This window comes from Sturnus vulgaris, chromosome 4 (assembly GCF_052056855.1).
Source record: "Sturnus vulgaris isolate bStuVul1 chromosome 4, bStuVul1.hap1, whole genome shotgun sequence".
NCBI lineage: Eukaryota > Metazoa > Chordata > Aves > Passeriformes > Sturnidae > Sturnus > Sturnus vulgaris.
In genome coordinates this window covers 6,718,036-6,739,195 of record NC_142246.1, presented here as the reverse complement: position 1 = coordinate 6,739,195, position 21,160 = coordinate 6,718,036, and the positions used below count along the sequence as shown (strand labels likewise).

The 21,160-nt window shown below is 49.7% G+C and overlaps 1 protein-coding gene across 1 annotated transcript; it reads left to right on the top strand.

Moving 5' to 3' along the window:
- Positions 1-9,782: 9,782 nt before the first annotated feature.
- NKX1-1 (NK1 homeobox 1) lies at positions 9,783-10,403 on the top strand (the record flags this gene model as incomplete). The annotated part of the gene is made up of 1 exon (XM_088164395.1): positions 9,783-10,403. A coding segment is annotated over one exon (621 nt), but the record flags the coding sequence as incomplete, so codon positions are not given.
- Between the last annotated feature and the right edge of the window lie 10,757 nt (positions 10,404-21,160).

The window sequence follows — 21,160 nt, the reverse complement described above, 5'->3', positions numbered from 1 at the left end:
ATAGCATAACTAATAGTGTAATATCTCAAGCTGTCGACTTTAATAGTCAACATTGTCTTGGTCTCTCTTATCAGGCTGGGACACCCGGTGAGAATATTGATTTCTGGTAATTTTAACCATCATCTGCCATCCTGATGGGTAATTGTCAGATTTTCACCAGAGTCAGAGCTCATTTGAAATCGTTAAACCGTCGGCAAGGCTCACAGTTGATCTTAATGTTTCCTTTTTCTCCGCCTTCAATATGTTTCAGCAACAGAGAGGAAAATAAATAGAAAGAGAAAGAGAGAGCAAGAGAGAGCTGCGTGCGTGGCAGCCATCTGATTTCTCTTCTATTTTATTTTTCCCTTTACATGTACGGCCCCCACGATGCAGAGGGGCTGTGTGTGCCCCCTCCACAGCTGCTTCTCCCCCCTTTTCAATCTTCCCTCAGGAATAGTAGTAGTAGTAATAATAATATTAAAAATTACTGATGATAATCGAGCCGCTTGTCCTCGCAGCACCCGGCTCGGGAGATGGGGGCAGGATCGGGGGCGCTCCCCCAGCCGGGAAAGTCACCTCCATCCTCGAGGGGCTGCTTCCCACGCGTGTCCCGGCCGTGCCAGGGGCTGGGAGCTGGGGTTGGTACCGGGCAGGACGGGGGGACCTCCCCGCTCATCCCCCCTCCCTGCCCCGCATCCCGGCGGGCGGCCCGGGGATGCTCTCGGCGACACCTCCAGCCTCCTGCCAGCAAAACGGATCGGCTTTCGCGAGGTGTGTGAAAAAACCCCTGCAGAGCCGATCCCAGCCGCGATAAGTGACAACAAGGCACTTTATTAGTATTTTATATAAACTCCCGGGTGCTGGGAGATAAGCGCCCAAATTAGGAGGCGGGGGGCGGGGAGGAGCGGCTGGTTAAACGGAGATCCACCGGGCTGAGGCTTGAAGGGCGAGGAGGGGCCGTGAGTGCGCTGCCCCTCGCTCTGTCCCCGCGGTGACACTCGGGGACATGTCCCCCTGTGCCCCCCTCCAGCAGCGCCCATCCTCAGTCGCCCCCGGGACTGCCCTCGGGCTGCCGCGGAGCGGGGAGGGAGCCGGAGAGAGGGAAGAGAACTGTTTAATAGATCCTCCGAGGATTCCCCTAGAGCATTATTTAAACTTCTAATTATGATTCATGTGTGTGATAATATTAATTTAATAATCAAGGAGCTGTGCAGGAAGCATTAACCTCAATTAAGCTCATTACTACTCTAACCTGGAATCCCCAGGGCTTTTAAATCTTCTACTATGAGGACCTGACACCGCATTGATAGAGGGCGAGATCTGCTTCAGAATCTTTTTTTCTTCCTAAATCATTTGCTTTCGTGGGTAGAGTTAATTAATTCCCTGATTTTAGCTTGGGGGTGTGTGTGGATGGATCCCCATTTTCTCGAGGAGAGATGGGCATCCCGAGGTGACCGCTGGTCCTCCGCTCTGCCCTGCACGGGGAGACACCCCCGGGGCACAAAATCAGGATGAGACCAAGGAGGCTCAGGGGCTGATCCCGCGCCTGCAAAGGTAGTAATACTAGTAGTGGTAGTAGTAGTAATAATAATAATAATAATAATAATAATAATAATAATAATAATAATAATAATAATAATAATAGTACGATAGTAACCTGTTCAAATTCGGAAACAATATGAACAATTCCAGAAGTCTAGAAGGGAAGTCCTGGTCCCCCAGCCGGGCAGACAGGCCGTGGAGAGCCCCCCGCCCGCCGGACCCTGCCGCGCTGGGGCTGCGGGCAGAGCCGAGCGCGGAGGGACGCGGAGCCTCCGCGCCTGGTGCAGCCACCAGAGTGACCTTCCCGGCTCAGTGAGGGCTGCTAAATTGTTTTACCGCGGCGATAAATGCCCTTAATTACCCGAAGCTCCAGACCCCAAGGGACGGGGAGAGGGATGGCTGGAGAACAGTCAAGAAGAAAAAAATATAAGGGGGGAAAAAAAAAGATTGCTCGTTTATCTGGAGGTCGCTGAAATATAATTTGAAAATCTCTATTAGCTAATTAAGTTAAAACCAGGGGGCACCCCAGAACCCGCAGAGTGCCCAGCCTGGCTCCCTGCTGGTGTGAAGGGTGACCGGGCACCGAGGGCAGCAGGGACAGAGTCCTCAGCAGGTCCCACTGCCCTGCCCTGGCACAACCAAGGCATCGGGTCCCGTCCTCAAACGCGACACCCGGGGGGCACACGGGGCTCGAGGTGGCCGCGGGGCTGGCGGCTCCCGGGAGATGCTCTGGCCACCGGTGCCTTCAGGCTGTGGAAATATCACCTCCCCGCTGGTATAATTCAGCCTAACTACAGAGATAACCATCGCTGCGGCGGGGAGGCTCGTAAAAACGCGAGGGTGTTCCGTGTGATTCCCTATTTATTTCGGAGAAGGAAACGCTTCCGTGGGAGCTTTCCTCAGCAGGGCAAAGGATCCGGGCCCAAAATACAGGGACCTGGCTCTGCACGGCTGCGATGCCGCCTGCCTGGGGGTGCCCTGGCAGCCCCTCACCCCCAGCGCCCTCTCAGCTGGTCCCGTCGCTCGGACGAGTGAGTCAGGAGAGGCTGGTGCTCGTCCACACTGCAAGGAAAATGGAAAGAGAGGGAGATGGGACCGGTCACCCGGCCCGACCACTGGCGAGATATTACATGTCACAACTCATCTAGGGCCCCATAATCAGCGCTAACTTTCTGGTGAACAGATAACCAGAGATGGCAGATGGATGGAGATTGCACAAATGAGGCTCTAATTGACAATCAATTGTGATTAGGAGCAATAGAACATCTTTATAACACTCGCTTTAAACCGCCAACAAACAAAAGGGCCGTGCGGGCTGGGGGTCCCGGCGGGACGGGGCCCGGCAGTGCCTGCTCAGCATCGCTGCGCACCCCTCGGCTCCCGGCGAGCGGGTGTTCTGTCTGTCTGTTTGTCGGTGCCCAGTGGCACCTGAGAGCCATCGGGGAGAACAGCAGGGTCCTCTGTTCGCGGGTGCTCTCTAGGGATGTGGATTCTTCTGCTCCAAACACCCAGCACTAACCCGTGGGTTTGTGCTGATGTCGCCGCTCTGGGTTCCGCACGCCTGGGAATGGTCCCTGCCCGGGCACAGGAGTCAATTACAATTAGGATAATTTTTTTTATTCTAAGGGGCACTGACGCAAGGAATAAAAAAATACTCCTATCACCGCTACCCCCAAATAACCGCATTCTCTCCACCGACTCCTCCCCCCCCCCCCAAAAAAAAAAAAAAAAAAAAAAAAAGAAGAAAAAAAAAGAAAAAAGAAAGAAAAAAAGAGAAATAATACAAATACAGTCAAGTACGACAGCGAATCTGATACAGCCGAATCCCTGGCATCTACCTAAACCACCATCTATTTTTCATAAATAATACCCCGGCGCTGCGAGCAGGAGCAATGTGAGGAAAATTTATCCGAAAGAAAAGATGGGACCAGAGGCACGGCCGGAGGAGGAGAAGGAAGGAAAGAGGAGCTGTTAACAAACAAACAAATAAACCCCTGGGCATGGGTTCGTGTGAGTGTGTGCACATGCAGATTAAAACTTCGCTCTCGCTGTGTGTTCGTGGCAGCCCCGTCGGTGAGGTCAGGACAAGGGGGAGAGGTAATTACCTACACATGATCAGAGATTATACATACCATTTCAACCCAGGAGGTGATTTATAATTTAAAGATAAAGCATAATAAAGTCATAAAAGAGAAAGGACACTGTTGTGGTGTCTGATTAAAATCTAAGGGCTGGTGTATAATATATGAGCGGGGGCTGTTGTGGGCTCCGGCTCAGCGGGACTCCCCTGGGCCCAGCCCGCTGATGGACTAATCATGTCCAAGACCTACCAAAATTACAAGCTGATTGTTTTACCCATTATTTCTCCCAACTTTTAATTTCTGCTTTCTAAAGGATCATTGCCCGCGGTAATTGCAAAGGACCTGTCCTTGTATGTGTCACCAGCCTCAAAGACAAAAAAAAATCTAATTTTCCTTTTATGCTTTCTCTATTTTCCTACCGCCCCCCCTTTTTTTTTTCCTGGCAGCTAATTCAAACTGAGTAGCGACTGGAGCGTCCAAAACAAGAATGAAATTGATATGATCAAAGAACGCACAACTGTGCACGAAAGGGAAGGAAATTAGGTAGGGGGTGGGAAAACATGTTGTATAATTCACTGGCAATTTTATTCCTATGTCTTAATTTTCTGCAATTAAAACCGTTTTTAATAAGAGACTATTTTTCGAATGCGGAACTTAGGTCTGGTTATACCTTTACTCCTTGCATAGGAGGGAATAGACCTTTTCTCCCAGTTACTCAGGATTTATTTATCGTCGTGTTTTGTCTTGTGCCGTTTAAACGTATTAATTTTCTTCTGGCATTTTCCTGGCACTTACATTTGAGATTTAATTTTAATTAATTAGCTAAGGAGGAGAAAGGAGCATGTGAGGGTGTGTGCGTCCGCGGACACAAGCTTCTCTCCAACCGCTAAACCTCCGTCCATAATTTTCTCCTTTTGTTCTAATTTAATAAACCCGGCAGGGAAGGGAAACAGGTGCTGGGGGCTGACACCTCTGAGCCCACACGCACACAGACACACATAATCCCCTTTTGATCATCTAACTCCACTATTAGGGATGGAAGACCTTAAGTTCCCATTTTCTGTGTATAATATCTTCTTTATATTGATCCCGCAATTATTTAAAAGAAAGCGTCATCTCCTCCCACTTCTCCAAATAAGGCTATTTAGATGCTTTCCAGATGAGTGGAGGTGTGCTGAAACAGAGCTGACAGCCAAGTATATCACAGCCAACACCATCCTTCATTCGCTCTCTCTCTCTCTGCCCCCCTCCCCCCGGCACACACTTTCAACGCGTCTCTCTTCCAGTGATGAAGATTACAGACTATTATGGGCAAGGGATTAATTTGTAGCCAATTACAATCCAGTGCTAAATATGAATGCATAAATAAGATACAGCCTTGCCTCTGTGCGTGTGAGCGAGAGAGAAGGGAGGGGGGGCAGGAGCGCCTGGGCAGCCTGGCGAGGATGATGAGAAGGAAGAAGGAGCAGCTGAGTGGAGGCTCTGAGCCGAGCATCACCTTGTGACTCCCTGCCTCCCCCGGAGGCTCCCGGCGGCTGGACCCAGCGCAGCCCCGGGGAGCTGAAAGCAGCGGCTCGTCCTGAGCCGGAGCGGAGCCGGGGAGGAGTTTCCAGATCAACTTCGCCGGAGGAAGGAGGGGGAGAGCAAGAGGGGAGGGCAGGGGGGAGAAGTTGCAACCGAGAGGGGCTCTGCAAAGAGTCATGAATGTGAGCAGAGACAAGGTCGGTGACATCTCCATCCCGGCAGCAGCAGCCGCGGCCGTGACAGCCCCCGCAGCCGGCATCGGCGGGGAGCCCCGCGGCTGCCACGGGGAAGGGATGGACAGCCGCGGGGAGCAGCGGCTCTCGGCCGGCGGCGAGCTGCCGCTCTACTGCCCTGCCAGCCGGGACAGGCAAGGGGACAGCCAGAGCAACACCCCCGGACAAGAGGGGGCAGTGGCCGCGCTGCCCATGGTGCACAGAACCACCTCCTTCTCCGTGCTCGACATCCTGGACCCTAACAAGTTCAACAGCAAGCGGCGGCAGTGCGCGGGCTTGTACAAATCGGCGGGGACCGAGTTCACTCTGGGGGCGGAGGATAAGCCCGAGGACTCGGGGACGGAGCTGGCCGAGCAAAAGGCTCTAGCCGAAGATTTCGACGCGTGTAAGAAGTCGGCAGAGCTGATCAGTAAGTAGGTCTGGGGGCTCGGATCCCTCCGAGCCGAGGGCTGCCCCGAGTTCCCCCAACAGGGTCTCGCATGCTTTGACATCTCATCTTCCCCCGCTGGCAGCCTCGGGAGCCGGGGTGCTGCGGGCAGCCGGTTCCGGGGAAGGACAAATGCGCCCTGCGCTGCTGCTGCTGCTGGATGTAGAGAGGTGGAATTCTGTGTTAGGCGGAGGGATGGCAGGCGGGGAGCCGGGCGCATCCTCCCGGGACAGGCCGGAGATGGTGGCGGGTCCCGGGGCTCGGCACTGGCCGAGGATCTCGGCGGGACAGCCGGAGCTGTTCGTGCCGTGCACCCCCGGCAGGGGCAGGATCAGCCCCAGGGATGCCGGCCTGGCTGGGGTGAGGAGGAACCTGACATCTTCCTCCTCCTCCTCGTCCTCCTCCTCGTCCTCCTCGCAGGGACGGCCAGCGCTGCCTGTGAACTCCGGCTCAGGCAAACTTGGAAGCGGCTCCTCCGGCTTCGGAGAGCCGGAGCCCCGGCCCCGAGGGTGTGAAAACTCTCCCTTGGTACCCCCACGTCGCCTGGGCCCCCCAGGCGTTTATGACTTTGTGTCTCTCTCCCCAGCCTCGGACCCCTCTCCCGTCCTCCCCCCGCCGCTGCCGCCCGTTGCTCTGGGCGACAGATTCAATTTTCTCTCTCCCCTTGGCTTTTTTAGGACAAATCAGACTAATTGTGACAAAATGCTGGTTATCTCTGGAAAAACAATTAAATTCCTTCGATTACATTTAAGGTAAAATGTGCTTAGCAGCGTAAAGAGGCTGGATAATGGGGAAAATCGCCCCAGAGTGGCATGTAGGACTGCTTGGATCGATATCCTATTATCGAATTGTGCATATCTCTTTCAAGCACCTTGCAAACTCTTCCCTAACATCTAAATTATAGGGTCAAAATTCGGATAATTACTCGATTAAAACCTATTACACTTATTAGGGCTCGCTATTGATCGGGAATTGCATTCGACCCAAGCCCTAGATTGCTTTTTCTTTCTGGGTCCGAATATCCCAACTTTCTCACCTCTAAACACCGCGACTCTGGGGATCACGGAGGGTTTCCGGGAAAAGGCGGTCGTTGTGGAAAATATCTATAGTTGAATAGTTGAATATAGTTGAATATATTTGAATAGTTGAATGCCAGAGAGGGGCAAGAAGAGGCAGGGAGCTGCAGGGGATAAACTTCTCGGCTTAGGAAAAACAATTTCTCTGTGTCCGGGGCGAGAGAGGAGGACTCGGAGGTTTCCAACCCAGCCATAGCGGGACTCTGTCAAGTAAAATTAGGCAGCGAAAGAGATCTGGAATCTGCTCCAGCCCGAGCCATGACGCATTTTTCATCTGTAAAGCAAGAGCAGGAATGGGGCACTAATAGAATTCAAAAGAGATTTTTTAAAGCAGCGCGGAGCTGGAGTAATTATTCCTCTAAACTCATCTGACTTTCGTCATATTAAATAGATCTGGGCTATCAGAAAGACTGACGAGGTTAACCTATCGCTAATCTCACACTTTTATCTCCAGACAAGGAGAAAAATGCAACTCCATCTCTTCTCTCAAAATAAATATGTTTGGAGGCATCACGCCGCGGTGCGCTTCTCCCGCTGACAAGTTCCCCGGACACTCCACACATGGACTCCTTCGGTCACATCGCCTTCATGTTATGGCAGTGGCCAGGAATACATCTGGGACTGCTCGAAAATCACGAAATTTAAGTCTTCTCTTTCCCCTTCGTAATTAATATTAGTTCAAGTGGTGGCTTAATCTAGGAGAACTGTTTTGAAAAGTATCTCTGTCCACAAAAGTACCAACCCCTCCGAAAAATGCAAAGGCTTTCTGGCTAAAGGAGAATGAAAACAGCGCTGGTCACTTGCCTCTCGTAAAATTATTTTAATGTTAAAAATAACAAACTCCCCATTAAATTACCATTTAATCTATTCCAGAGACAAAATAACAAGCCCGGCGTCCACCTCCGTCGCCTATTCTATTCGCGTTGCATTTTTTTTGTCTTAAAAATTTTTAGTTGACTAACGTCTGGAATTCCCTAGACAGAAAATTAAACTCCGAAACTGCCAGCTGCAGGTTCCCGGTCCGGTCCGTGCGTGGGTGCTGGGGCTGCGCTCAGCCCCCGAGTGTGCTCCATAGGCGCAGCTAAACGCACTTTTTATAAATCGTTGCGGTAAAAATTACGCCCCGCAATTTCTAGCCGGTCCTACAGGTTGCAGGACGCTTGCCTGCACTCACTGGGTCGGGCTGGGAGAAAAGGGACCCGGTTCTCTTCTGTTCGGCGGCAGTCGCCAGCGCTTTCCACGTTCCGACTTGAACAGAAAGTTGGAAAGGGTTCCCTAATGAACCCTGAGTTATTAAGGAATATTTTCGGGGTGAGAAGGACAACAATACTCTGCCCTTATTTCTCCCACTGAACCAGCCATATCAGAAATTAGCGCGTTGAACAAAATACACTTTTAAAACCGCCCCTAATTTTATATACGGGAGTTAGGGAGTCCGGCGAGTCCTCAGAGCAAATCTGAGGCGTGTTCAGGTTTGAGGGGGATTAAAAACAATTAAACTGCGGACGGGATAAGGGGGACAGATCAGGGATTCATTTCCTACTTGCGTATCTCGGTTAACCAAGTTAAAGGAGTCGTAGGTTAGGGGTTCCCGGAGCTACAGCCCCGTTACAGAAGTGAGAGGAGGGAAGTTTAGGAGTGTCTGAAAGCACTGGCGAAAAAGGACCGTACTCACGGGCCTTTGCCCCCGATCTGTCTGTGGGGCCTCCCCCTGCCCCGTCCCGCGGAGAAGGATTCGCCTCTCGCTCCCCCGAAGGAGCCTGGGCCCGGCCCGGATGAGGAGGAGCCGGTTCTCCGGGAAACGAGATCTGCTTTCAGGTTTTATAATGACAGAATCGTCAGCAGAAGTCCAATAGCCTTAAATATCGGATAATTACCCTGTTCTCCGATGGAGACCCGTTAATTGGAGCGTAATATAAACCCAAATAAATTAAATGACCGTTAACTAGTTTGTACATTGCACAAAATGAGTTTAATTAAGTTTGTATCTGCTCTGCTAATCAATACAAGTATTTACTCCTCTTTAATACTTCCATCTCGGGAAGTGACAAGAGGTCAAACCAGAAGCAGGAAGGGTTAAAAATGCCAGAGCAAAACCCAGCAAATCGCCCATCGATTCGGAGATTTCCGTCACTAAAATTGTTAGAGGCGCTTTGACATCCCTGTTGCCCGCTCCCCAAACACGGCTGGCTCAGCCCGGGCAGGGGCTTCTCCCCGGCCGCTCCTCGCCCCTGCCAGCGCCTCGCTGGCCCTTCGGGCACCCCGGGGGTACTCGCCCTGCTGCCTTCCCAAAGACTTTTCCAGCCGTCGGGTGTTTGGTGGGCGCGCTGGTGGCCGTGGGAAGAGGGGTGCATCCCCTATCCCGGCCGCGTCTCGGTACCAGCTCCTGCCGAAGGTGGGTGGCTCGGAAGGGGCAGCTCTGGCACAGCCTCCCCGGGCTGGGCAGCCCCTTCCCGGCCCCAGAGCTGCAGCACCCAGCCCCATGCCCACCGCTTCTGCCCAGCTCCTCTCCCTGTGCCCCGGCCCGAGGGGCCCGGGCATCCCCACGGCGGAGCGGCCGAGAGGGCGGCGAGCGGCGGCCCCGCTGTCCGGGCAGCCCTGTCCCAAGAGCAGCGGGGACACCGGGTGGGCGAACTCCAGGGCAGGACGGGTTCTCCCGGCTGCGCTGGCCCCTGGGGCCGCACTGGCGGGGATGGGGCGGGCGAGGCGGGGGCCGGGCCGGGCGGCGAGCCCTAACAGCGGTTGTCCCTTGTCCGCAGAGGACGGGGAGCTCTACAAGGCCGAGGAGTGCGACCTGGACTACAGCAGCCGGCCGAGCCGCAGCCCCGACAGCGAGCTGCCGGACGACGAGGAGCTGTGCAGCGAGGAGAGCGGCAGCACCAGCGGCAGCTCCGGCACCGCGGCGCCCGGAGAACCCGAACCGGGCCCGCTCCGAGCCGAGCCGGCCGAGGCGGGGGTCGTGCCGCCCCCGGCGCCCCCTCCGCCACCCCCGCCGCCCCCGCCCGTCGGGGCGCAGCCCGGCCCGCAGGCCAAGCCCAAGAGGAAGCGGACGGGCTCGGACTCCAAGTCGGGCAAGCCCCGGCGGGCGCGGACAGCCTTCACCTACGAGCAGCTGGTGGCGCTGGAAAACAAGTTCAAATCCACGCGGTACCTGTCGGTCTGCGAGCGCCTCAACCTGGCGCTGTCGCTCAGCCTCACCGAGACGCAGGTGAAGATCTGGTTCCAGAACCGCCGCACCAAGTGGAAGAAGCAGAACCCGGGCGCCGACACCAGCGCGCCCACGGGAGGGGGCGGTGGCGGCGGGGCGGGGGCCGGGCTGGGCGGCGGGGCCCTGCCGGGGGGGCTCAGCCCCCTCAGCCACTCGCCACCCATGGGCACCCCGCTCTCCATGCACGGCCCCGGCAGCTACGCCGGGCACCCGGCCGGAGGGCTGGTGTGCGCTGCCCAGCTGCCCTTCCTGCCCAGCCCCGCCGTCCTCTCGCCCTTCGTCCTGGGCTCCCAGACTTACGGCGCTCCGGCTTTCTACACCCCGCACCTATAAGCCCGACGCTCCTTCCTCCTCCTCCTCCTCACTCCCGCTGTGCCCGCCGCCCCTCCGAGGATCACCCGGCCGGGCCCGGGGGCCGCTCGCCCACACACACCCCGCACCCGAGAGGTGAAACCAAGAACGGACCGGCAGCGACACCGGGGCAAAGGGGCGGCCCCGTGTTCCTGCGGCCCCGCCGGGGGGTGAAAGGAGCGGCCGGAGGCTCCCCCGCCCTCGGGCCTTTCTACGACCCTTTTTGTACGAGATGTGTCCGGACTGCGCTGCTGAGGGAAGGAGGAGGAGAAACCTCCCTCTCCCGTGTACATAGAAGTAGATGTAAATCATCGTTACCTGTATTTTTTATTTTCACCGTCCCTCGTTGCTATGTGGGTTTAATTAATTTAATAATTATTAATAATATTGTCTTTGTTTTTATTCTGGCCTGGCCACTAGCGAAAGACTTTAAAAGAAAAAAAAAAGATTATGTACCCATTTGACTCTCAGGGTAAAACGGAGAACTATCGGTCCTGTCCCTCGACATTGCAGAAGCAAAGACACGCCGCTCCCTCCCGTGACCTCACGGTGACGAGGGATGTTTGGGATGTTTTGTACAAACGTCACTGTCCGGGCCGGGGGTCCAGCCCGGGAAGGGGCGGCGAGGGCGGCTCCTGGGGTACAGGGCTGGTTTTTTACGTTAATCATTTCTGTATATTTCTGGTTGTTACAAAAAAAAAAAAAAGGTTTTAACTTTATAATTAATGTATAAGACGAGGGAGTAATGAGCAAGAGGTGATAAAGAGAGCACTTTGTTTGCTAAACACTTTAAATTAATCAATAAACTCTAAAGAAACGGCGCTTTCCGTGGTGGCGAGTCCCTGGTTTTCGGGTGAATCTTTGTAAGATAAGTTTCCCCTGGAAAACGCCTTCCTCATGAGACGCTCGGAGGGATGTCTTGCCTCATCCTTTTTCTTTTCTTTTATTCTTAAAGAGCGTATTTCTTATACGCAAATAAACTTTATTCTTCTTGTATTGGAAGAGGGAGGGTATTTCCCTTCTTAGTTTCCTTGTTTGCATTTTCTTATTTTACTTTGCCGATTTGTGCAATATTATGGACAAAACAAATATATATAGAAGGAATCCGACATCTCTGCCTTGTTTCCGCTGATGGAAAGTCCGATATTTTGGGTTTATATAGATTTAATAAATTGGCTCTTCCATTCACATTCCACAACTTTAAAAATAAAATAATCTTTTCATCGCCGTTCCGCTGATTACTTTTAAATTGGTAGCAAAATTAGTCTTTTATGATCCTTGCTTTTATTTTCAAAGGGCAAGTCTGTAACCGCAGTGAGCACTCTGAGGTGGCTCCGCCGGCCCAGCAGCTCCCAGCCCGCTGCCTCAGGGATGCTGTCACCCCATTTTCCCGCTCCCTGCGTGACTCCGGGGAAGAGCTCTCATTTTCCACTAAATTTTGGTGGTTTTGGGCTTGTATGGGTTTTTTGTTTGTTTGTTTGTTTTCCCCTCGGGGGCAATTCTAAGAAACCGGTATTTTCCGGAGGGGTTTTTGGGTAGCAGAGCATCCTCTTCCTGTGTCCACTCGCCTCCGCATCGCTGCCTGGGCAGGTACCGGGGGTCTCCGGGATGCCGGCGTGTCCGGGCTTCGCTCTCCTCTCAGCTCCTTTCCCCTGCTCCCTCCCGGTGCCTCCAGCCTGGCTCCCATCTGGAATTGTGCATGGCCAGGCGCTCCACAGCCACATCCCACCCGCTCTAGAACGGAATCAAGTATTTCAGCCCTGCCGTGGCAATAAAACCTGCCGCCACACGGACATTGGAGGCAAGGAGGGGAGCGCAGCCGGCCCCACGCTGCAGACCCCGCAGGGTTTGTGGTTTCTGCTGGGTATTTTTTTCTGGGGGGTGCGGGGTCCAGCAGCCTGCGGAGCCGCGGAGAGGATGAGGGATGCTCCGGGTAATGCGGGATGCTTCAGGTCCTCACTTCTCCCCTCCACAAGCGTACAACCACCAGAAGTCTCTGATCAGACTCATTTGCATTTGTGAAAATAAGAACTTTTACGATGAGAGGTGGCTTGAAGTAAATTTTCAGGGAAAACATGACAAGCAGTAATGCTTGGTGTACTGCTCTGCACAGCTCTTACTGGTAGAAGAAAACCAGCTAAACTGGGAAACAGGCGCTCAGGAGATTCTCTCACACTATGCCGTTGAGTAAGTGCCACTAGCAGCCAAGCTGTTAGCTCAGGTGAGGCATGACACAGCTGAATACAGAGATAATTCAAGCCCTGCTTGCACTTGGGAGCTCCAAGCAGTTCCCTGCCAGTGGGAAATAATTTGGCTCCAACAGGAGCTGCCCAGAGCTTGAGAGTGCATGATTCCCCCACTCCAGGCTGGTTAGTCCTGCCAGTGAAACCTGTTCATGTGAGTGTTATTACTCACAGCTGCTGGATGAAGGAGTCAGCCTGAGATTCCCAGTCATTAAACGCGATTTAACAAGGCTTCTCACATTTTATGGCAGTGCTGAAAACAGAGCTGCAGGTATCTTTCTCGGCACAGTTAAGGAAGTTATTGATAACCTTTGCTCCAACGCCTCATCTAGAGGTCTAAGATCATAAAATTCTAGAGCAAAACTGCACAGCCTCCACTCTAGTGTGTGTCTTCCCCAGCGTGCAGCACCTGCAGTGGTGTAGGGCATGCTTTACACTCTGCTCACAGGTACTGTCTGTGCCCAGAGGGCATTTGGAGCACAAACAACAAAGAGCCAACTCAAATAATGCTCCCTGGACCAAAACTCTGCAGCTGGCTCGTGGTGTTGAATCAGAGTGTGTGAGTGTAAACTTGACAGTGAGAAGTGTGATGGTGTCGACACAGGGCAGCTGTTGAGGAAGTTCTCAGATGTGAATGCTCAGTCCTGGTGTGCTAAAGAAAAATGCTCTCACCTGCCTGAACCTCCCAGATCCATCCCCCGTGTTCCTGCATGCTGTACTCTGGCTCTGCAGGAGAGTCAAACGGGGCTTGATGTAGCATTTGAGGCTGTCCCATTAGGTAGTCACAGAAAGCTCCCAAAGCTCCCACAGTGACCTCCCAGCAAGGCCCAAAAGCCAATTCCCATGTCTGGCCTGTCTGATGTCCCTGCTGCCCTGCACACCACACCCACTGCTCCTGCACAGAGTTCTGGGAGCTCATTTTCCAGGATGATGGTTATGACACAAGCAGAAGATGTTTTCTCTAGTTCATTCTTTCAGTCAAACCATTTTTAAACTTACTTTACTATTAATTGATAAAATTTAGTGTTAGGGGATTCAGAAAATGGAACACATCCAAGGGGACACGGAGCAAAATATTTGCCAGAGGAGAGTCTCAGCTCTGACAGACTGAGCAGCACATTCAATGTGTTCAAGTGATGTCTTTGGCATGTACCAGAGATGATCTGGGGCATCAGCACATTTTTGGATTAATTCCTATGTTAAATCCAAGGGTGCAAACCTGTATTAGTAAGAAATGATTCAGATATTAATTGCATCTTACTGTTGCTCACTCTGTGAATGAATAAAGTTTTTTCAAAAAAGGAAACTGCATCTATTTTAGTTCATATACTTCAACTTATACTGGACAAGTTTCAGTTGTTCAGTAAAATGCCTTATAATCAAAACAACAGAAAAAACACATAAATACAGACAGATGCATTCCAAACAATTGAGAGAGAACTGAAAATATTTTGAAATATTTTGTGTCATTGATTTCACTCAGTCAATGATGTTTCACAAAGTCATTGCAAACCAGTTCTGTACAATCACCTGCAAAAACTCCTTGTGTTGTTTCCACTTGAGCAGGGTGCAATCTTAGAGATTTTTTACATGTATTTCAGACCTTCTGTTTCAGACTGAACTCAGTCATCTTACATGTTTCTAGTCTTATACTACACAAGTGAAATGTTAAAAATAAAGCTTTGTCTGCATAAACTTAAATCCATTTCCCAAAAAATACACCATGATGTCTGCTTGTAGTCTGCTATATTAACAAATATCCATTCATTCCTGTATTATATGACAAAATAACTTTGCTCAAACAGTTGAATGTAAATACTCAAAGGAAAATTATTTTACAATGTCTGGGCATTTCTGGTCTTCAGGTTCTGTCTCAAAGACAACCAAGTAAATAAGGTTGTTGTAGAGCTTTTCTTAAGAGCAAATAAAAGATTTTTTTTTCTGATATTGGAAGATTTTCCAGACTCTGAGAGGTAAACCAAGGCAGAGAACAGAGGCACACTGGGGATGAAGGGGACGGGCAAATAAACAGAGGATCCTAATCAGTTTGTCGCTCAAAATGGTCTTACATAAATGGTTTACATAAACCCCATATTTCTCTATCTGGTGGGGTTTTTTACTTCTTTCCCTCTTGCTCACACTCATACTCTGTGCCACAGCTCACGTTAAACAGACATCTCAGGTGGACAGGATGGGGCTGTCGCAGTGAAAATAACCCTGACAGGAAGAGCTCTTTCTCCTTTCCTGATGCTGTCTGGCAGGGAATTGAATTCACCATACAGAATAAGCTTTAAAACAGGTTATCACAGCCTTGGAAAGCTACAGCTATGTGCCCACTCAGGAGAAACCCTGTTGATGCTGGAAATCCTATGGATGCATTCTGTATTGATAGAGAAGAAGACAGAAACCAGAGCACGGCCAGAACATAAAAGTCTGGCCATGTAGGGTCAGGCAATACCTGTATATGATTTACTAATCTATTCTTATGATGTGACACATGTTCAGGTAGCTAAAACTAGATAGGTCCACCCAAAGTGATAGACTTTATTTTAGAATACATCTTCTAAACTTTCTTCTCTGCAATGACACAAACCAGAAACGTTTTATAGTGATAATGAAGGAGAGATGACACCACAGCAAAGATCTGAAATATAGTCACAGTAACACTTACGTGGGGTGATGGTTTACACTGTAAATATTCACCCCCTTTTTCGAGAGAAGCAAAATAATTCTACTAAACTTAGTACAAATAAATCAATTATTGCTCTCTTTCTGTTTTTTTTTCCCTCTGCAACCACACACATACATTACAAGAACTCAGTCTGCACACACAGGGACTCTTTCCCACGTTTTCATTGTAACACAGGTAGAATGACAAATTTATTTCCTATTCCTTGGTTCCCAAAGTCTCCAGGAGGGAAGGAGAAGTGCAGGAAGAGAGCATTTGAACGAGCTGCTGGTTGGGCTCCTCCAACTCCTTGTGTTGACTGGGAGTTCACAGCACCCAGCTGCACTCTGTGTGACCTGTTAAATGTTTTGAGAGTTGTGATTAAGGATGCTCTTTGGGACTTCAAGCACCAGCACTGTGCCTTGTAGGGGTGATTTGGAGTGAAATACTGTGTTTGCCTTGAGCACGCTCTGCAGCACACCTGATCACACTCACCTCTGCTGCTTCTGCTCCAGCACTGGGGAAAATAAACATTAGTGCACATGTGGAAGCAGCATTTAATTTCTGCCCTAGTGAAACTGTGTGGCAGACTCTCCTGATGGTGCTGTTAGCCTTCAGCTGCCAAAAATAATATTACAAAAATTCAAAGATATCCAAAAGCAATTTCCAAACAAGCAGGATCATATATTATATTTCCATATACCTTTTACAGTGCATGAGGATAAGAGTGGCTCCATAATGGCATTATAAATACAGCAAATTAATGGTGGATGCAATGCCAACACCCTGTCATTATGCAAATTGGAATGTCGGCAGAAATGGTTATTCAACAACCCCTTTCAAAGCAACCAGAAGCCTAATGCTGCTCATTACATCTAAACTAATTAGCACCACATTTAAAAATTTTTAATAAGATTTTCCTTAACCCCTCCTCAACAGAGAGGATTCCTCATGATAATGGAAAAACATATGAGCACTTGGCACAGGAGAGCTGGATTTTTGCTCAGGGCACTGGCAGGCAGAAAAGCAAGGGGAAGTCGACCCAGAAAGCCAAGTGATGATAATTCAGTCACATTCAGAGACAGAGAAACATAGTGCTGACATAAGCCTAGCTCAGTTTGCTCAGGCTCTGGAGCAGCCTGTCACTAGCACAAACACCCCATGCCCTCCTCCCAGGGTGGCAGAACTGCTCCCCCACCACTCCCCTGAGCTGGCACAGCATTTAGGCTCTGTATTCCTGTCTTGGGGTGACCCAGCTGGTAGGAAAGGCTCAGAAAGGACATGAATCCTTTTTTTTCCCTCCACTCAATCAACTTTGAAGAAAAGGAGGGAAAGCGTCAACTCAGAAACATGAATAATTAAGGGATCTTCTTCCTTTCCTTTCAGGGGCAGCATCCAACTCCCACACCTGGAAGAACAACTTTATCCCACGGGTCACAATTTGTCCAGCTGCCAGGCAGCCCTAGCTCTCACCCACATGCACTTTCTGGTGGATGTGCTAAGCTTTGGGATCTTTAGCATCTGTCCCAGCTGAAGGTGTGAGGAGGTGCTGCTGGATGGGGAGAGTTCAGACTGGTCTGATCTAGGCTGCTGCTTTGAGGCTTTTATTCCTTCAATTTCTGTAGAGGATTTTGTAATAGAGCCATTACCACATCCAGTAAGAGGGATGCTCTGAGGGCTCCGCATGTACCAGCAGGATCTAATTTCTCTCATTACCCTCTTATTACCTTTGTAATCCTCCTGGTGTCCCCATCCCACGCCCCAGCAGGTGCCCAAGCTATGCCCTGATGTGGCACAGCTACAGCACCTTGGCTCAGGCTGCCATAAAAACAGCTAAGCTGGGACCAGGAAAACACCTCCCCTAAACCGCCCAGCTGGTAGCAGGGGAGCTGCATTTCAGTGGAGTCTTTTGCCTGAGCCCTGCTGCTGGGCAGTGCTTGGCTTTGTAGCTCTCACCCTGATCTCTCCTTGCTGACTTGGCTGCCTTTTATCTTGGTGGACCTTCAGGTAACTGGTGGCTGACTCTGTTCCTATTGCTAAGATTGTTTTCTTGTTTGGGAGCGTGTGATGGTGCCCTTGTCAGGAGGGACATTACCCTGATTTTCTCACCTTCTGCTCCTGGCTCACCTCTCCCCAACACCTCAAAGTCTTTCCTCTGTTTCTTCTTTCTCATTCCCAGCACCATCGAGTCTTCTTGGGGCAGGACTTGATTGTTTGTAGATGCAAATTCAAGTGTTATTTTCACCCAGGACCAGAATGCTGTTACCTATTTTGGGTATATTTAAATGCAGCTCTCCCAGAGCATCCTAGAACAGATATAAGGAGAAATTGCTCTGCAGAGGTTACCAGAGTAACACCCTTCTCTCTGGCTTTGGTATCCACGGGGTCCTGAGGGCTGATCTAGCTGCTGCTGATATCTATGAGGAAACTCCTGAATCCTGCACTTCAGTGGTGTTTTTTCCTGGCAGGTGTCTAGGGAATAAGCAGGCAGGTCCAGCCCTCCCTCGCCCCAGTCTGGGGACTGTAATCTGCAGAGATCCTCGACTCTCTGTCTAGTTTTCTACATTAAGCAGTTTTAGCTCCACGGTGGTTCAATTCCAGGTTCCACAGGGAAACGGGTGATGTGAGCTGTCTCCCACCAGCTCTCCTGCGTTTAAGTTGCCGGTGGTTTGGGCTGTCCCCTGAGCCAGGACACGGGACTGTCACCTCTGAGGCTGAGCATGGACCTGGACTCCACCTCCTGAACGTGTGCTCCAGACGGAGAGCTGGTAAGTGCATCACGATTGCCACTGCCTATCCCAAACCTGTGACTTCGCTGAAGATGAGAGCTGGGGGGGGGGGAGCGAGGCATTCCAAAAGGCGTGGCTTTAAATGGCCCATTCTCATCACTTAAGTACTGCTGAAACATCCTTACCTTTTCTGGTGCATAACCTACAGAGACATTCACAGCAGCTCCAAGCAAAAGCCTTAATGTTTCTAACAGCACTGGATAAGCCCCGCAGGCAGCTGCACCACAGCCAGATCATCTGCAGAGTGTGGGAGACCACCAGGTGGCCATTGCCTCTGCTGTGAGCTGTGACACACCTGAACTGGCTTTGTGCTGGCTGGACCCCTGAAATTTAATACCTCTTGCTTTTGGTTACAGGCTCCTTATAGCCAGGAACACCCTTAGCACTCATTTCCACAGCCACTTTAAACGGAACAGGTTTACTTTTTGTTTTCCACAAAACAAAGTTGGTTTATTTTTTTCAATAATGCCCACTTTGATTAACTGAAGCCTTTCCCCAACATGCAAACTGTTCTGTGTGGCACAAACCACTGTCCACGCAAAACTGCTTACAATTCCCATTTGTGTATTTTGATTACCAATTAAAAAAACCCTATAAATAAATACTTTAACCATGTTTTCTAGGAACTTCTTAGTATTACAGTTTTCTAATAGAAACTTTCAGCCATACCCAGGTTGATAAAGCTAAGCCTCAAGTGAGTTTAGAGAAAATGAAGTCACAAGGCATCGTGCAAAGATGATTATGGGCCCATCACCCTGCCCAGGAACCTGGGAGGGGATGTGCTGAAGGACAGCTTTTATTCAGCAGCGCTGCTCACAAGGTCCATACCAGGCTCATTTATGTCGCTAAATCCTTTGTATTTGAGTGCCAGACCATACATGCTGCAGCCTTTTTTCCTTCCAGGCTTTTACTCCCCAGGTGTAACCATGTGCTCAGGTAAGAATAACCATGAAGAAGTATGCTTACAGGTCTCATTTTTCCCACTGACACAACCCTGGTTAAAAAGGGATGATCTAGATGCACCAGCACAGCTCACATCAGCTCAGAGTCCCTTCAGACACACAATATTCAACTTGCCTTACAACTATTCACCTTAACACTCTAAGGGCCACATCACCTCAAGGTGTTAAGGTAGCTGGAAATCATGCACAGCATCCCCAGTGAGCAGAAGTACAATTGCAAAGGTGTTGGAGTGAGTTATAAAGACAAAACCATGCACAGAGATTATGTGAATGATACCTGTATTTATTTTTTTCCCCCAGAAGCTCTGAGGACAGGAATAGAAAAGTTCCAGCAGAAATGTCACACAGACAGTTGAGCAACATTTGAACTCGTGAGCCCAGGACCTCAAATTTGTAAACTGCTGTAAGTAAACTGATTCACAAAAGGTGTGATGCATCAATAAAGCAGACTGATCTATTTTGAATTTTTTAACTTAAAAGGATTTCTATTTAGTGAAGTATACTGGATCTTTAGAGAGAGATGCCTTTTTAAATTTCCTTTTCCAGCACAGCTACAGATAAATTCAGGAAAAGGAGAAAGCTCCCCCAAACCCTCTGAATTATGTCTGACCAGGTGTAACAAGAATGCTTAAGTGAAAACATTTAGCCATGATTGTTTGATTCAACACCTGTTGTATGTATACGTGCTGACAGACACTTGTAGAGAAATAATTGGATAAAAAGTGTCAATAATTAACATAGGTTAAGGGAAGGGTTTAATCCACACTGGACCAGGGGAACACAAAGACAGTGCTACAGGGGATGTGCAATCTACACATTTTCCTATGAAGGGTCAATGGTTCATCTTGCCTCAAGGCAAAAAAATGAAGAAAAAGATGTAGAAGAAAAACAAAAGAAGGGCTTTAAAAAAAGTCATCACTGGCCATCAGTCTGTCCTAAAGTCCAAGGTACCTCTGAGTTGGCCATTTCTGAGTCACCTGCCAGGGAACCTTAACTCTGAAAATTCTCCTGCATGAAAGAGGCACTATAGGAAGACACTTTTTTTTTTTTTTTTTTTTTCCTCCCCTCAAGCCTGCATGCTCTTAATAAAGGAAGGGGGAAAGCACACAGATCACGTGACAGGGTCAGGTTTAACTGCGAGATTGGACAATTAGGTCCAGAGAAGAAGTTTTAGCTGAAAATTCTAGAACTGATGTGATTGAGTAGCACCATTAGAATCACAGCATGGTTTGGGTTAGGTGGGACCTTAAAGACCACCTACTTCCAGCCCCTCTACCAGGGGCAGGGACACTTTCCACTAGACCAGGTTGCTCAAAGTGAAACATAATTGACTAACCACTTTTTTTTTTTTTTTTTTTTTTCTTTTCCCTCTCAGATTTCTGCCATTTCCATTCCCAATCTTGGTCTTTAGGATCTTTATTAAAGGCCACATTGGGAACTCCACGGGGTAAAGTGCATCTATTGTTTGCTGGGGACTTTGTAGTGCTGACATTTCACAGCCCCAGCAAAGGAGGGCTAAGTGTCACTGCACAATACAAATTCCTTATTCTTCTTAGAAGGAGAAAACTTTTTTTTTATAAATGAACACCTTCAGCCTGTGCAGGTTCAAGAATCTCTGGAATAGTGGCACAATGACCTTTGTGGCTCTTTGAATGTTAATCACTAAGTGTCAATGAAGTCAGGACTGTTTGGGGATCCCAGCATCCAGTGATTACTATCACATTCTAATGTGTAGGGTGGTGGAGTTGTTTGGTTTGTCTTCTATTTTTTTGTGTGTGTGACTTTTTCCTTAGTAAGAAATGAAATCAGTTTAGCAGTTGATTCAACTGATTTGGTGATGTACTTGGTTTGTCCTTGTCCACATTTTCACCTGAAGTCTTCACTGCCACATAGCAAGACAGATAGTAGAAGTGGCTTTACCTTCCAGTGCAGTCAGTAGATTTCTTGAAATTCTGGCTCTTTATTGTTTTATTTTCAGTATTTCAGAAGTATATCAACCTGTGTTGAAGAACAAAATTGTCTTCCAAATTACAGATGTCTTGCAAGATAAATTATCAAAAGTCAGCATTAATTGCTT